The sequence below is a fragment of the Lepus europaeus genome, chromosome 10, assembly GCF_033115175.1.
Source record: "Lepus europaeus isolate LE1 chromosome 10, mLepTim1.pri, whole genome shotgun sequence".
NCBI lineage: Eukaryota > Metazoa > Chordata > Mammalia > Lagomorpha > Leporidae > Lepus > Lepus europaeus.
In genome coordinates, this window is record NC_084836.1 from 97,465,604 (window position 1) to 97,483,612 (window position 18,009).

At 43.2% G+C, this 18,009-nt stretch overlaps 1 protein-coding gene across 3 annotated transcripts in view; it reads right to left on the reverse strand.

Moving 5' to 3' along the window:
• The window catches only part of PTPRA (protein tyrosine phosphatase receptor type A), a 155,242-nt gene that overhangs the window by 56,844 nt on the left and 80,389 nt on the right, over positions 1–18,009 (reverse strand). For all 3 annotated transcript variants that reach the window (XM_062203944.1, XM_062203946.1, XM_062203945.1), the window contains 2 exons: positions 10,094–10,172; positions 9,311–9,652 (listed from right to left, as the gene is read on the reverse strand). In XM_062203944.1, coding sequence (XP_062059928.1) covers positions 9,311–9,652; positions 10,094–10,172 — 421 coding nt within the window. The remainder of the gene's footprint in view (positions 1–9,310; positions 9,653–10,093; positions 10,173–18,009) is intronic.

The window sequence follows — 18,009 nt, forward strand, 5'->3', positions numbered from 1 at the left end:
CTGCCAACTCTCCCCTACTATCTGCACTCCCTCTGCTTGTCTTTGGTACAGAGCCCATTTTTAGCTGATCACAAAGCTGCCTAAAGATTATATTTCTGAAACTCCTTTTTACTAGATGTAGTCATGTGTTGAATTTCAAAAAATGCAGTATGAATACAACCAATATAGGTAACTTCCAGGTCCCATCTTCTAGAAAATAGATCGTCTCCAATGTTCTCAGGGGCTGAGTGCACTCTAACCAACACAATTACCTACAGAAATACATGTGGGATATGACTAATGCCATACTTATGGAAAATTCATAATATGTTAATTAACTATAAATAATGTAGAATACAAAATTAGGATTCAGCTCAAGAAGACAAAAGCACAAAATAAATCTAAAGAAGACTGAAAGAGTAAAAAGGAAAAAGAAATCAATGATACAGGAAACTGAAAACAACAGAATTAATAAATATACAATAGTAGGATTTTTGCAAGAAAAAAGCAATAAACCATGAAAAAATCTAAACAAGAAAAAATACGTAAAATAAAAATTATTCATGGCTATGTGGGAAGTTAATAAGAGACAACTTTCCCTCAAATCCATTCAAATAAATCTGGAAATAAGAATAAAATGCCAACTCTTCATTTACAAACTCTTCCTGTGAAGTAAAACACAGATATAAATGCTCATTAAAAGAGGAATTGATATATCCTACGACAAAATGTATTTACCTGAACTTTGAGTTAATACCATGTATAATGGAAACCCCTTGAAAGTCTGCTGCTTTGAGGGAGGTACAAGACAAGACTGTTTTTACCACTGTTGCCTAACTTTGTTCTGTAGTTATTTACCAACGCAATTAAACAGAAGAAAGAATAGATCTGAAAATTTGGAGGATATCTGCAGATGAGATGATTTGATGACTTGTGATAACTGTTGAAGAAAACTGCCTCAAGTGCTAACACAACTTACTAAGATGGTCAGTACAAAATACAGCTTAAAAAATCAGTAGCCGAAGCTGGCGCTGTGGTGCAGCAGATTGTGGGGCGGGCATCCCATATGGATGCTGGTTCGAGTCACGGCTGCTCCACTTCCGATCCAGCTCTCTGTTGCGGCCTGGGAAAGCAGTAGAAGATGGCCTAGGTCCTTGGGCGCCCTGCACCTGTGTGGGAGACCAGGAATAAGCTCCTGGCTCCTGTCTTTGGATTGGCCTAGCTCTGGTCATTGTGGCCATCTGGGGAGTGAACCAGTGGATAGAAGATCTTTCCCTCTGTCTCTCCTTCTCTCTGTAACGCTGCCTCTCAAATAAATAAAAATAATAAAAAAAAATTAGTAGTCTTCGTATTTCCAGCAGTAGTCAGTAGAAGGTTTACTAGAAGACAATATCCATTTATACTAACAAAAATAAAACAAAACATTACAAAAAAACTACAAGGTAATATTTGAACAAATGGAATATACTACATTCTTGGATAAGATGACAATATTTTAAAGGTGTTTGTAGATTCTCTGTTTATCTATATATTAAGATCAATAAAAATTATTTTATCCAGCTAAACAAATTTATTCAAGTGCTCTTAAGAAAAATAACCAAAAGGCACTAGCAGGCCGGTGCCGCAGTTCACTAGGCTGCCTGCGGTGCCGGCACTCCGAATTCTAGTTCCGGTTGGGGCGCCAGTTCTGTCCTGGTTGCTCCTCTTCCAGTCCAGCTCTCTGCTGTGGCCCCGGAGTGCAGTGGAGGATGGCCCAAGTGCTTGGGCCCTGCACTCGCAGGGGAGACCAGGAAGAAGCACCTGGCTCCTGGCTTCGGACCAGTGCAGCGCGCCAGCTGTAGCAGCCATTAGGGGAGGGAACCAATGGAAGGAAGACCTTTCTCTCTGTCTCTCTCTCTCTCACTGTCTATAACTCTGCCTGTCAAAAAAAAAAAAAAAAAAAAAAAAAAAAAAGGGCACTAGCAAGAATTTCTTTTTTTTAAGATTATTTTTTTATTTGGAAGTCAGAGTTACACAGAGAAAGAGAAGAAGAGGGAGAGGGAGAGGGAAGGAGAGGGAGGGAGGGAGAGAGAGAGAGAGAGAGAGGTCTTCCATCCACTGGTTCACTCCCCAACTGGCCACAATAGCCGGAGCTGTGCTGATTTGAAGCCAGGAGCCAGGAGCTTCTTCTGGGTCTCCTTCATGGGTCAGAGGCCGAAGGACTTGGGCCATCTTCTACTGCTTTCCCAGGCCACAGCAGAGAGCTGGATTGGAAGTGGAGCAGCCAGAACTAGAACTGGCGCCCATACAGGATGCCGGGGCTTCAGGTGGCAGCTTTATTTGCTACGCCATAGTGCTGGCCCCGCAAAAATTTCAAAATTAAGTTTGCAAAAGGAAGATTTACCTGACTGGATATTAAATGTTTTAGAAATTACAATGACTAAAACAGAGATGGACTCTATTTAACATGAATTCCCCAAATACCCAACATGTGGGAAGCTAAATGTATATCAGAATTCAATATATAATAAATGTGGCATTTCAAATCAGTGAGGAAGAAACTGATCATTCATTAAGCAGTGCCAGAACAACTAGCTAGCCATTTGGGGTAAGACGGATCACAGCCCATACTTTCAATCAGAATGAATTCCAGATGGATCAAAGATTTATGCACATACATGTACAAAAACAGAAGAAAGAAACCATAGGCCGGCGCCGTGGCTCACTAGGCTAATCCTCCGCCTTGCGGCGCCGGCACAGCGGGTTCTAGCCTCGGTCGGGGCACCGATCCTGTCCCGGTTGCCCCTCTTCCAGGCCAGCTCTCTGCTGTGGCTAGGGAGTGCAGTGGAGGATGGCCCAAGTGCTTGGGCCCTGCACCCCATGGGAGACCAGGAGAAGCACCTGGCTCCTGCCATCGGATCAGCGCGGTGTGCCGGCCGCAGCGCGCTAGCGCGGCGGCCATTGGAGGGTGAACCAACGGCAAAAGGAAGACCTTTCTCTCTGTCTCTCTCTCACTGTCCACTCTGCCTGTCAAAAATTAAAAAAAAAAAAAAAAAAAGAAACCATAAAAGGAAAATCATTTTATAATCTTGGACTATAATTCAATATCTAGAAAATATCAGTTAAAACAAACTGACACTTATATTTTAAAAATTAAAAATTGCTAGTGGTATCTTCTGCAACGCAGAAAAGCCAGATGACCAACAAGGGAAAAATATTCCCACTTATACCACAGGAAAAAGGATTACTTCTTGAACATATAAAGAGTTTCTACAAATGACTCAAAAATTTAATATCCTGTTGAAAAAAAAAAAGGGTAAAGAATCAGCAATGTTCAGGAAAAGAAACACAATCTTTTAAAATATGGAAATTTGATGAACCTCATTTAAGAAATGCAAATTAAAGCTACACTGAGATGTTATTTTTTACCTGCATACTGGCAGGGATCCAAATGTTTGCTAATAAACTGCATTGAAGAGAGAGTAGAAAGACAAGTACTAACTGACATATTGTTAACAGGAATATATTTCCTCAAAGAGGCATACTTGTCAATATCCATCAATTTATAAATGCACATTCAAAATAATTTGTCCTAATACTATTCTCATAAGTGTTTGAAATGACAATGCGTCTTATTTACAATACTCTGAAAACATCCTTTACACCACTGAGAGGGGTGACCAGGTAAATGTGTTAAAGTATACCACACAATGAAGCAGCTCTTTGCTAAAATACAGCACAAGTATGGTAGGCTAGTGATAGCCAGAAATGAACACAATATTTATAATTTGTATTATAAGTTATTAGAAGAAAAATGATAAATATGCTTTTGGTATTTTAAAAGGAGAAAAGAGATTCAAGGGTCAACATTAAAGAAAAATTAAGATTAAAGGATTAATTCAGGATATGTCCAACAGAGTTTTAGAAAAGGACAGAGAAAATGGAAAAGGGAAGAAAGTTTTCAAATACAATAAAATTTTCACAACTGAAGGACCACAGGTCCAAAGAGCCTATCATAAAAACAGACAAAAAAGACTGACATCAAGACATCTCTGTGAAATTTCTGGACACCAATGATAAAGAGAAGATCCCTAAAAGCACACAAAGGATTAGGAATTGGGGACGCAGTAGAATCCTCCAAATCTGGTAATTAGGAGTCAGGAAAATACTTTAAAAATTCTGGGGGAAAAATATTTCCTCAAATTCTATGCACAGCCTTTAAGACATTTTTAGGCATGTAAGGCCTCAGGCAATTTACCTCCCACACAGTCCTTTCTCAGGAAGCTAGGGGAGGATGTGCTCCACCAAATGATGAAAGAAGGCTAGAAAAGAACAATACAGAAAGCCAGGAAGCAGCCAGGAGAATTCCCAGAATGACAGAACTCGGGCTCTGTAGTAGCCCTGGAGATCCTCAAGTCTAGACTAGAATGAGACAATGGAGGTTCAGGCGGAATTTTTCTAGGTAAAAACGAAATAACAGATTATCTAATTGCTCTGACTTTGTAGAAAATTGTATTAACAGGCTTTCGAGAGTGAGGAATAATAGGCTAGCAAGAATTAACAGAAAGGTAAACAAAAATTAAGACAACTATTATAACCAGTAAAAACTAGACAACAACGGAGAAAAAAATCACCAAGTACACAGCTAAGTAATGAACAGTATTTCACATTCATAATAATGTAAAATATCAAATTTTGATTTAAGCAAAAATTATGATATAATGATTATAGGAAGACTGGTAAGTTGGTAGTGATTAGTGTGATGTGAGATTTAAGACTGAAATTCCATGGTTTCCCTATGTTTTATTGATCTTGAATGCAAAGTCATCAGTAAATGCAGTTTCAGTCTCCTCTGATGTGAAATGTTCTAGATTCTCAGCAAAAGGCATAATTTGGACCTATGGCAGTGGTTGAAAAACTAAGTTTCCTATCAGCAGTGTGGAAAGATCACAAAATGAGAAATAGCCTAACTTGCTACTTGCCAGGCTTGAGATCTAAAGCAAATCATTAACCCCATCTATAGATCTATAGTCTCTCTCTCTCTCTCTCTTTTTTTTTGATTTATTTTATTTATTTGAAAGACAGAGCTACCGAGAGAGGTAGACACAGAGAGAGATCTTCCATCCGCTGGTTCACTCCCCTGATGGCCGCAACTGCCGGAGCTGTGCTGATCAGAAGCAGGAGCCAGGAGCTTCTTCCAAGTCTCCCACATGGGTGCAGGAGCCCGAGGATTTGGGCCATCTTCTACTGCGTTCCCAGGCCATAGCAAAGAGCTGGATCGGAAGAGGAGCAGCCAGGACTAGAATCGGCATCCATATGGGATGCTGCTGCTTCAGGCTAGGGCTTTAACCCGCTGTGCCACAGCGCTGGCCCCTCCATCTACAGTCTTAAAATAAGAATCTATTAAAAGGAGATACTTGTCTATCACAGACCTGTTAAATGAGCGACAGTACAGAATGGAACGTGGGTTGAGCAAGCAGTCAGGCCTGGGTTACAGTCTCACCATTCAGCTTTGTACAACTTACTCTGTCTTTCATCCCTAAGCAAATGAACGCAACTCACAGCATGACAGGCATTTAGGTTGTTATTCAAAATCCACATACAGGGGCTGGTGCTGAGGCATAGCAGGTAAAGCCACTGCCTGTGGTGCCAGCATCCCATAGGGACGCTAGTTCAAGTCCTGGCCGCACCTCTTCCGATCCAGCTTCCTGCTAACGTGCCTGGGAAAGCAGCAGAAGATGGCTCAAGACCTTGGCTGTTGCAGCCATTTGGGGAGTGAACCAGTATGGAAAGCTCTCTGTCTCTCTCTCTCTCTGCCTTTCAAATAAATAAATCTTACACACACACACACACACACATACACAATACACATACAGGGGACGACATTGTAGCATGGCTGATAATGCCACTCCCTGCAAAGCTGGTAATCCATAAGGGAGCCAGTTCATGTCCCAGCTGCTCCACTTTCAGTCTAGCTCCCTGCTAATGGCCTGGGAAATGCAGAAGACGACCCAAGTGTTTGGGCTCCTGCTACCCATATGGGAGTCTCAGATGAAGCTCCTGGCTCTTGGCGTCAGCCTGGCTCAGCCCTGGCCATTGTGGCTATCTGGGGAGTGAACTACCAGATGGAAGATCTCTCTCTCTCTTTTTCTCCCTTTCTCTCTGTAACTCTTTCAAATAAATAAATAAAATCTTTTTTAAAAAAATACACACATAAATTCTTTTGTGTTTAATAAATAAAGGGTTCAAAATTACATATGCAATATGAAAGGAATAGAAATGCATTAGGATTATCCATTAAAACAAAACAAACACTACTGGTGCCTACTAAACTGATTTCATGGTCATAACCTGTACTTTGAAATGTACTCCACGAATTGGGCTGGCGCTGTGGCGTAGTGGGTAAAGCCACCGCCTGCAGTGCTGGCATCTCATATGGGCACCTGTTCGAGTCCCAGCTGCTCCTCTTCTGATCCAGCTCTCTGCTGTGGCCTGAGAAAGCAGTAGAGAATGGCCCAAGTCCTTGGGCCTCTGCACCAGTCTGGGAGAGCCAGAAGAAGCTCCTGGCTTCAGATCAGCACAGCTCTGGCCGTTGTGGCTATCTGGGGAGTGACCCAGCAGATGGAATCTCTCTCTCTCTCTCTCTCTGTGTTCCTATTTCTCTGTGTAAAAACTCGTTCAAGTAAATAAATAAATCTTTAAAAAAAATACTCCATAAATTATGGTTTCATCATTGTAAAACCCCCTCACCTGTAAAACATAAAACAGAATTTACCTCACAGGATTATTTTCTAAAACTTTCATTACAATGTGCTAGGTGTGGTACTAATTATGCTAAAACTAATACTGACTTGAAAGCACAGGGCAAATATCAGACATCATTGGCCTACAGTCCTCTATCTCATCAAGAATAATGGGATATCTTACACACTCAAAGTATCTTCATAAATTGTATTGGTGACTATCAGAGCAATACAGACTGATTAAGTAGACCTGCCCATGGCCACATAGCCAGTTTATAGAGAGTTTGGATTCAAACAGGTAGGGTGGCTCTGCAGACTGTGCTCTTAACTGCAAATGTTAAATGCCCTGATAATACAAAATACGATTAGGCTGGTGCCGTGGCTCACTAGGTTAATCCTCCGTCTGCGGAGCCGGCACCCCAGGTTCTAGTCCCGGTTGCTCCTTTTCTAGTCCAGCTCTCTGCTGTGGCCCAAGAAGGCAGTGGAGGATGGCCCAAGTGCTTGGGCCCTGCATCCGCATGGGAGACCAGGAGGAAGCACCTGGTTCCTGGCTTCGGATCGGTGCAGCGCGCCGGCTGTAACAGCCATTAAGGGAGTGAACCAACGGAAGGAAGATCTTTCTGTCTCTCTCTCTCACTGTCTAACTCTGCCTGTCAAAAACAAAAACAAAACAAACAAAACCACGATTAAAGCAGGCAAGTACAGTCTGACTTGTGAGGCACAGCTAAACACCGTCATCTGTGGTAACCAAAGGAGTTTCAATTCAGTAAGTAGTTTCTGAATGGCCCCCTCCCCTGACCCCTGAACCAGACATAGTTTCACTTAAGGGAATCTGTCTAAGACAGAAGAAATTTGAGTCAGGCAGATGGGATGGATCACAGAAAAGTGAACAGTGATTTTCCCTGAAACAGGAGTGACAGCTACATGGTAACTGGGGGGTGATCATTTCCTTTAGTCCTCAGAGAAGCTCTCAGGGGGAACCTCTAACTCTGTTATAGACCAGGAATGTGAGGTTCAAAGAGGTCAGAACCTGCCCTGTAACACCTGGTTTCAGATTCAAATCTCTGATTCTATCCTTGGAGTCACTTATACTTCTCCAGTGATTCAAGGAGAAAAGAGGGCTGGGCTCAGGCCCTGAACAAAATGGTACTGCAACCTAGCTGTTTCTCCGACCCTCTCTTCTCTCAGTTTTTTTTTTTTTTTTTTGTTTTTTTTTTTTTTTGTTTTTTGATTTATATTATTTATTTAAGGCAGAGTTATAGAGACACAGAGGTAGACACAGAACAGGAGAGATTTTCCATCCACTGGTTCACTCCCCGAAAGGCCACAGTGGCTGAGCCTGGACCAGGTCAGTTAAAAGCAGCTTTCAGGAGGAGGCATTTGAGGGTAGAGCTAGTGGCTCTGCAGCTCCGTCCAAGCCCCTGTCTCTGAGGAGTCATCGTCAGAGCTGCTGAGTGCAGGTGGCTGAGGGAGCGCCACTGATCCAGTAGCATAAAGGAGCAGAAGACACCTAAGAGTCACTTTTCTCAGGGGAGTTCTCCCATAGCACTTCCCTTTGGTAACTTAGTTACGGGGCCATAGTTAACTGCAAAGGAAGTGAGGCCTACTCACTGGAACTCTATCTGGGCTGCAGGGTTCCAAGTACTTGGGCCATCTTCTGCTGCATCAGCAGGGAGGCAGATTCAAGTGGAGCAGCTAAGACACAAACCAGCAGTCATACGGGATGCTGGCATCGCAGGCAGCAACTTAACCTGCTGTGTCACAATGCTGGCCCCTTAAAACCCTCTTTCTAGTTCTACCCCTGGCCACTGGCCTTCTGCTCCATATATAATTGTCACAAGACATCTCTATCATTGTCCTTCCCACAATCCCCATGGATCCCTCCCATTTTGAAGCTAATTTTATGATGTAGTCTCTCTATCCTACAGTCTTCTGGGAGTAATAAGCTCACACTCTCTTGCATCATCAATAAGCTCCCCTCTTTTGCTTGTATTTTCACTCTTCTCTACTCTTAAACACATTTACAGCTAACCCCCCTCAGCTAGCCAGAATCCCACTTTTTCCTTTCTTCTTTTTAAAAAATTTACTTGCTTATTTATTTACTTATTTGAAAGGCAGAGTTATAGAGACAGAAAGGTAGAGAGAGAGACAGTGAGAGAGATAACTTTCCATCTGCTGGTTCATTCCCCAGACGGCCCCAAAAGGTAGGGGTCTGGTCCAGGCTGAAAGCCAGGAGCCCAGAACTCCATCTGGTCTCCCACGTGAGAGGCAAGGGCCCAAGCTTCTGTCCATCCCCTGCTGCCTTTCCAGGCACATTAGCAGGAAAGCTGATAGGAAGTGGAGCAGCTGGAACCTGGACTCAGTTCTCCAATATAGGATGCCAGCGTGGTAGGCAGCAGCCTAGCTCACTATGCCACAACTCCGGCCCGTTTCTTTTTTCTTAACTCTAGCCTAACTAGATAGTCCTAAGAATTCCTTACATCCAGGCTTTATTACTTTGTTTTGGGAAATTTTACTTCTTTTGAGAAACGGTATGGCTACAAAACACGAAGATAATCAAAGGATGAGTAAACTGAGAACAAAAGGCAGAGCAGAGATCACGTGCAGACCTGAAGGAGGGAAGGCCTCGGCAGTGGTGGCTGCGGTGCTGGAATTTCCCTCCCAGGGCTCCGTCCGGGCATCTGTAAACTGGTTATCTGGAAGCCACGTTCCATTTGGTGAAATGGTAGTGCCTACAGAACTGGTGCTTGCTGTTCTTGTGGTCCCATTCACAGAGTCTGAAGAGTTGACAGTGGTTACGTAGATGGGTCCGAGAGTTAGATTTGAGCTGACTGTTGGTGAAGTTACTGAAGAAGTTACTGAAGAAGCTGTATTTGAAGTTTTGGTCTCTTCTTTAACTGATTCTGCTGTTGATGCTTTAATTGATGTCGTAATTTCTATGGAAGGTGAAACTACAAGCACCAAAAAATAAGACAACGTCACATAAAACATGAAGCTCAAAAGTTGTGAGATACAAGGAGCAAATTTTAATAAGCTCTCAAAGATGTGGAGACCAGGTAAAGATACCCCTACTACAAACATGTACATTTTTATCCAATGCCAGGGGGAAACAGAGTTCTTAGTCCCTCAGAATTAATATACAGAGTCTGAAGTACCAACAATTTCTTTTATTTTTCAGGAAAAACACATTTCTTTATTTAAAACAATATGTAGCAAGTAAAACAATGTTGAGCATAAAATACAATTCAGGTTTCCAAATATATGTATTTTACTATTACTTGAGTAAAATTTTAATATTCTTTGTAAAAGATACTATATTATTCAAATTCTAATCACTAAATGTGAAAACAAAATTCTATTCTAAACACTAGTCCTATGATGTGACAGTTTACCTGTAGTAGCATTGTTGGCACCGACATGAATCAGACCACTGCCAAGAAGAGCAAGAATGAACCAGGAACCCATGCTGACCTGAAAAATAAAGGAACATGTTAGGTGAAGTAGTATATTAATTTTCTTAAAAGATTTATTTATTTGACAGGCAGAGTGACAGAGAGAAAGGACACAGAAAAGGAAAGATCTCCCTTCCACTGGTTTACTCCTCAAATGGTTGAAATGGCTGGGGCAGGGCAAGGCTAAAGTCAGGAGCCAGGAGCTTCATCCTGGTCTCCCACATGGGTAGCAAGGGACCCAAGTACTTGGGCCATCTTCTGCTGCTTTCCTAGGTTCTTAGCAAGGAGCTGGATTGGAAGCAGAGCAGCCAGAACAGTTGGCAATTCAACTGATACTCTGATATGGGATGTTGGTATTGCAAGCAGTATAATGCCAGCTCCTGGAGTTACTATGTTATTATAACTATGTCCAAAAAACTCACCAAAAAAGTATTTTGGGCAGAATCTTGACAGGTGTTACTAAAAAGTATGCACCAAACCGAAGATCTTTTGAGAGCCTGTTTTGCACATTCCCCAGGAGTTCAACTATTTTTTTTTTTTTTTTTGGGGGGGACAGGCAGAATTAGACAGTGAGAGAGAGAGACAGAGAGAAAGGTCTTCCTTCTGTTGGTTCACTCCCCAAATGGCCACTATGGCCAGCGCTGCACCGATCTGAAGCCAGGAGCCAGGTGCTTCCTCCTGGTCTCCCATGCGGGTGCAGGGGCCCAAGCACTTGGGCCATCCTCCACTACCCTCCTGGGCCACAGCAGAGAGCTGGACTGGAAGAGGAGCAACTGGGATAGAACCGGCGCCCCAACCAGGACTAGAACCCAGGGTGTTGGCGCCGCAGGTGGAGGATTAGCCTAGTGAGCTGCGGCGCCGGCCAACTGAATTTTATGCATGTAAAAATAGATCTTGGGGTAGACGTTTGGTGTAGTTGTTAAAATACCAACAGAACGTATTGGATTATACCAATATTAGGTTTGATACCAAGTTCCTGATTCTAGCTTCTTACTGATGCAGACTCTTTTTAAGCCCCCCAATTGATTCTATCTGCAGCTTTACATTCTTTATAGAGAAAAGTATAGAGAAGGTAGGTTGATTATACTAATGCACTACAACCTTTCACCTACCCCAAGCCATATGAGAGGACAGTGGCACATTCCTGCCAGTAACAGTGGCTCATTCATCCATTCATATGTCTGTGTCTTACACTGAGCTAGCTACTGGAGAAACAATTGGGAAGTATTCCTGCCAGTAACAGTGGCTCATTCATCCATTCATATTTCTGTGTTCTACACCGAGCCAGGTACTGAAGAAACAACTGGGGAGTAATAAGCTCACAAGCTTCATCTTCATAAGACTCATAGTCTAGAAGTAAATCAGTACAGAAGTCATTCTCTAGGGGTAGCAGGACACGCCTCCCCAAGGGGCACATGAAAATCTCTGGGGAGGGGAAGGAAAGAAGAGAGGGCTGTGCAGGTAGTGCAAATGCACCCCAGAAGCTTGCCATGACAAGCATGGTAACGCTGAGCAGGGAAATGGGTTCAGCAAAGTGACCATTTCTCATGTACAGCCACATCAGATTTGACTACTTTCGTATTCTTCCTAGGCAGTGAGCATTAAACCAATGACTTTTTTGTTTGTTTGTTTGACAGGCAGAGTTAGACAGTGAGAGAGAGAGAGACAGAAAGGTCTTCCTTCCGTTGGTTCACTCCCCTAATGGCCGTTACGGCCGGCGTGCTGCGCCAATCCAAAGCCAGGAGCCAGGTGCTCCCTCCTGGTCTTCCATGTGGGTGCAGGGCCCAAGCACTTGGGCCATCTTCCACTGCCTTCTTGGGCCACAGCAGAGAGCTGGCCTGAAGAGGAGCAACCAGGACAGAATCCGGCGCCCCAACCGGGACTAGAACCCAGGGTGCCAGTGCCACAGGCGGAGGATTAGCCAAGTGAGCCGCAGCACTGGCAAACCAATGACATTTTAAGTCTGTGAAAAATGTGGATAGTGAACTAACATGGATCTCTGACAGAAGCCATCTCAATTCCTAATCGACCATAACCCCAAACTGAGAATGTACACAGTTCTCTCCACAAGGGTGAGGAACTCAACTGAAAGGCTGACTCTTATAACGTGTATTGTTGATATACAGGAAAATTTTTCCCCCTAACATTATGTATTTGAGGAAAGGAAGCAGAACATCACCCTACTCCTTACAGCAAAATAAATTCCAGATGGTTTAAAGAATTCTTAAAACCATATTTTATTCAGGGGTCAGTGTTGTAGTGTAGCAGGTAAAGGTGCCACCTGTGAAGCTGGCATCCCATAATATGTGCGGCAGATTGAATCCCGGTTGCTCTTGCTCTACTTCCCATCCAGCTCCCTGCTAATGTGCCTGGGAAAGCAGCGGAAGATGGCCCAAGTCCTTGGGCTCCTGCTACCTGCCACCCACATGGGAGAACTGGAAGAAGTTCCTGGTTTCTGGCTTCAGACTGGCCTAGCTCTGGATGTTGCAGCCATTTGGGGAGTGAACCAGTGGATGGAAGATCTCCCCTTTTCTCTGTCTCTCCTTCTCTCTCTCTCTGTAACTCTGCCTATCAAATAAATAAATATTTTTAAAAACACACAAAAATATTTTATTTATTTATTTGAGAGGTAGAGTTACCAACAATGAGAGGGAGAGACAGAGAGGGGACTTACATCTGCTGATTGATTCCCCAAGGGGCCATAATGGCTGAGGCTGGTCCAGGCTGGAGCCAGGAACCAAGAACTGCACTCTGGTTTCCCATGTGACTAGCAGGAACCCTAGTACAGGGGCCATCTTCTGCTGCCTTCCTGGGCACATCAGTGGAGAGCTGGATGTGAGGCAGAGCAGCTGGGACTTTAATTCATTCTCAGATATGAGATGCCAGCTTTGCGAGCAGAGGCTTAACCTACTGTGCCACACCACTAATCCTATTTTCTAGATTTTAAATTAAAGAGCATGTCTTTATAAATAAAAATCAGTGAAAATTAAAAAGACAAGTTTAATCACAGTGCATGAATATAAGAAGCAGAACTTAAAGACAGAAAATATAGGAAGTACATGCATCAAGAGAGAGAACACAAACAGAACGTACACATAGTGACAGAAGGTAGAAAAGATTTGCATGTGTGGAGTCAGAGCCCTGTCAGAACTTCACATCCATGTCAAGCCACAGGCTACAACCAGGAAAACCCCAGTGAAGGCCTCATTCTTCTCAGAGATCAAAACCCTCAGGCAAACGCCTGTGACTTCCTGACCCCCTCCACCCCATCACCCAACTCATCTGCAGCCACACTATCCTTACTTCCCTTCTTCGGTCTCCAAGCATCCCAGAACTGCCCGTCTGGAAGCAGCGAACTCCTCTTCACTCCTGAAGGATGCCACATGCAAACCAATTCTCTAGGAGCCTGCTCCGACACGCCCTGTTCCTGACGGCTTTGCCTTGTGATCTCCGGGCAGAGAAGACTGCCTGCGGCCTGCAGTTTTCTGCCCCTTCCGAAGATCTGATATTCTCCTGGATGACTTCAACATCCACGAGGACAACCACGAGCCACATCTGGACCAACCTCTCAGTTCTTTGACTTCCTCAGCTCCAATGACCTTATACCTCCACTCCACTCAAACCCCCATTAACAATCAATGGCTGCACTCCAGGTTCTGTCATCAACCAGAAAAGGTTTTACACTGAATCTCCACTCACACTTCCTATCCTTGCAGTTCTTCTCTTAGGTCTGCTACACCTGTTCTCGAACCTCATCCAGGCCTTCAGTCCCTTCAACTCTTCTCCAATTTATTTTTTTCTTTTAAATTATTTATTTTATTTATTTGGAAGAGTTACTGAGACAGAGAGAGAGAGAGAGAGAGAGAGAGAGGTCTTCCATCTGCTGGTTCACTCCCCAGATGGCTGCAACGGCCAGAACTAAGCTGATTTGAAGCCAGGAGCCAGGAACTTCTAGGTCTCCCACATGGGTACAGGGGGCCCAAGGACTTGGGCCATCCTCCGCTGCTTTCCTAGGTGCATCAGCAGGGAGCTGGATCAGAAGCGGAGCAGCAGGGACTCAAAACGGAGCACATATGGGATGCCAAGGCTTTAACCTGCTGAGTCACAGCACCGGCCCCCTCCAATTTCTTTTTTTCTAATATGTGTGCCCTGTCTTTATTTCCCTCTCTACTAAACCAAGAAAAACTGCTGTTAATTTAATCATTATTTTGCTAATCCCCTAAATTCCTCTGTTATCCCAACAGAGGAAACCAGTCCTCAACTGGCAACCTCATACTTCTATTGCCAAATGCTGCTTAAGAAAAATCAAATAAGCCACAACATTTCTATCACTATGGATCACTATTTCTGCCTCAGTGGAACCCTGAACAACCTTTCTGTATTTCCCTAGTCTGCTTTCTCTCCAATTCTCCATTCTACCCCTTCAACTATCTCCTCCCACACCCTTGGCTGTTGGCCTCACTTAGACTTCCAAGAAACAAGAAGCCAATTGGACTGGGCCATCCTTAATCCCAGTCCCATATCTAGAAATTTCCTCCCAAGAATCTCAGTCCTTTGGAATCCAGCCCTGTTGATCTCCTGCCACCATCCCTAGCATTAACTGCAGTACTTAAACACTATTAAAATTTTCTCAAAGATGAAAACTCCTTTGCATGTATATCAATCATTACTCTAGTCTGCTTCACAGCCAAATTTCTAGAAAGAGTTGCCTCCATGGCAATCTGGCTTCTTTTTCCAGAATTCCACTAAAACAATTGCCTCAGTATTAAAGAATGATCTCTTTAAAAATATGTGTAATTCATTCACAAAGATCAATTTCCCTAATGTTTTATAAAGGGGCCGGTGTTGTGGTGTAGCCTGTAAAGCCACTGCCTGCAGTGCTGGCATCCCATATGGGCACTGGGTTCAAATCCTGGCTGCTCCACTTCTGATCCAGTTCTCTGCTGTGACCTGGGAAAGCAGTAGAAGATGGTCCAAGTTCTTGGGCACCTGCACCTGTGTGGGAGACCGGGAAGAAGCTCCTGGCTCCTGGTTTCGGATCAGGTTAGTTCTGGCTGTTGCAGCCATTTGGGGAGTGAACCAGTGGATCGAAGACCTCTCTCTCTCTTTCTCTGTCTCTGCCTCTCTGTAGCTCTGCTTTTCAAATAAATAAATAAAGGTTTAAAATAAAAAACCAAGAGTTCTTAAAGATTAATAAAAAAGAGTAACAATCCGAGTGAAAATGGGCAAAAGATACACATAATTCACAAGAAAAACCAGTTATCTTAAAACAGTTATCAAAAGATGCTCAGCTTCACTCACGATCAAAGAAAACCAAATTAAAGCTATGCTGATGACATTTCTTACCTATCAGATTGGCAAAAACTTTAATAATACTGCACTGCCTAGAGTTGAGTACGTAAATAGGAACTCTCATATAATCTGTAAATATTTATCAGTTACTAAATCTCTTGACCTCTCTGCGTCACATCTGCTTCAGTGACACCCCGTATTTTCCCAAATTCACTTCTTTTACCCATATCATTCTCTGAATGGAAGATTTTAAAAGCTGGTTCTACAAAGAAGGTCTCGTCTTTATGTAGACAAATAGTTAAAAGGCCTGGATCCCAGGAAACATGTACTATCAGCTATCAGAAGGACACCAGCCAGCCTGGCTGCAGTCTGCTGACAATGGAATCATGTGCACACATTCTAACACCAGCAGTGATTGTTAAAGAGCCACTGGTGATGTCTTAATTTTATTTAAAAAATCGGTTTAGCAACTATTGACAAAACTAAATATAGACCTACTTTATGATCCAGTAATTTCATTACTATATATTTATCTAAGAGAAGCAAAAAGCTTATTTCTAGAAAAAGATTTGCATAAGGATGTTCATAATAAGAACTGAAAACGACCCTGATGATCATAAGTAAGAAAATACATAAAGGGTATTATATTCTCACAGTGATATTACCCAGCAATAAAAGGGAAAGAATTACAGACACATAAATAAAATGAATGAATCTAAAACAGCACTATGCTGAGTAAATACTGTCTGACACCGAAGAGCATATAACATATGGTTCCACAAATATGAGATTCCAGAACAAGTAAAACTAATCCAAGGTGGAAAACATCAGAAAAATGGTTGTCTGAAAAAGAGACTAAAGATTTGCTAGAGAGGAACACGGGGTTACTTCTTGGATAGTGGATGGAAGACTTATCTCTCTCTCTGCCTCTCCTTCTCTCTCTGTGTAACTCTGACTTTAAAAAAAATAAAATAAATCTTTAAAAAATAAAATATTTGGGAAGAAGTGTACTGATACATGTCATTTACTGTGAAATACATTTAAAAAACCAAATTGATGTATATATAGAGGAATAGATCGATGGCCAGAAGCATGATAAAACTGTGGGATCCTGGCTGGCGCCGCGGCTCAATAGGCTAATCCTCCGCCTGCGCCGCCGGCACCCCCGGGGTTCTAGTCCCAGTCGGGGCACCGGATTCTGTCCCGGCTGCTCCTCTTCCAGTCCAGCTCTCTGCTGTGGCCCAGGAGTGCAGTGGAGGATGGCCCAAGTGCTTTGACCCCTGCACCCACATGGGAGACCAGGAGAAGCATCTGGCTCCTGGCTTCGGATCAGTGCGGTGCGCCGGCCGCAGCGGCCATTGGGGGGTGAACCAAGAGAAAAAGGAAGACCTTTCTCTCTGTCTCTCTCTGTCCACTCTGCCTCTCAAAACAAAACAAAACAAAACAAAAACCTGTGGGATCCTGATGGGGATATAACTTTTCTGTATTTAAAAAAAATTATAAAATATAACTAAAATAATCAGTCCAGGGAGAACTGACATTTTTAGTTACTGAATCCTTTTTTTTTTTTTAACATTTATTTATTTATTTGAAAGGCAGAGTTACACAGAGAGAGAAGGAGAGGCAGAGAGAGAGAGAGAGAAGTCTTCCATCCACTAGTTCACTCCCCAGTCAGCCGCAACAGCCGGAGCTGGGTCAATCCAAAGCCAGGAGCCAGGAGCTTCCTCCGGGTCTCCCACGCAGGTGCATGGGCCCAAGGACTTGGGCCATCTGCTGCTGCTTCCCCTGGCCATAGCAGAGAGCTGGATTGGAAGAGGAGCAGCCGGGACTAGAACCGGCACCCATATGGGATGCCCGCACTGCAGGCGGTTGCTTTTACCCACTATGCCACAGCGTTGGCCCCTTAGTTACTGAATCTTATACTCAAGTCTCTTAACTTACTAAAGTCTTATGTTCCTCAAAGTACTGCTCTTTGCCCTACATATTTCCTATTTTACATTATGTCACCATTGTGAAAAGAATCTTCTAATGTCACTTATTAAAGCATTACTAAAGCATTTGTTATTTTAAAAAGCCACTGGTTCTCCTCTTCCATCATTACACGTTTTCTAAAAGATTTATTTACTGTTTTATTTATTTGAAAGGCAGAGTTACAAAGAGAGGTAGAGACACAGAGAGTGGTCTCCATCATTACATATTGTAAGCTCCTTTTAAAAAGTCAGGTATGCTCATTACAAGAAATACAAACAAGATGAGGTATATAAGGCAAACATGTCTCAATTACCACCTGCTAGTCCAATTTCCCAAGTGAATACTAAACACTTCCTTCTACATGTCTTCTTTTTTAAAGATTTATTTACTTGAAAGGCAGAGTTACAGGAAAGGCAGAGAGAGAGAGAGAGACAGAGAGAGAGACAGAGATAGGCAGACAGGTCTTCCATCCGCTGGTTCACTCCCCAAACAGACGCAACTGCCAGAACTGTGCCGATCCAAAGCCAGGAGCCAGGAGCTTCTCCCAGATCTCCCACAGGGGTGGTAGGGGCCCAAGGACCTAGGCCATCTTT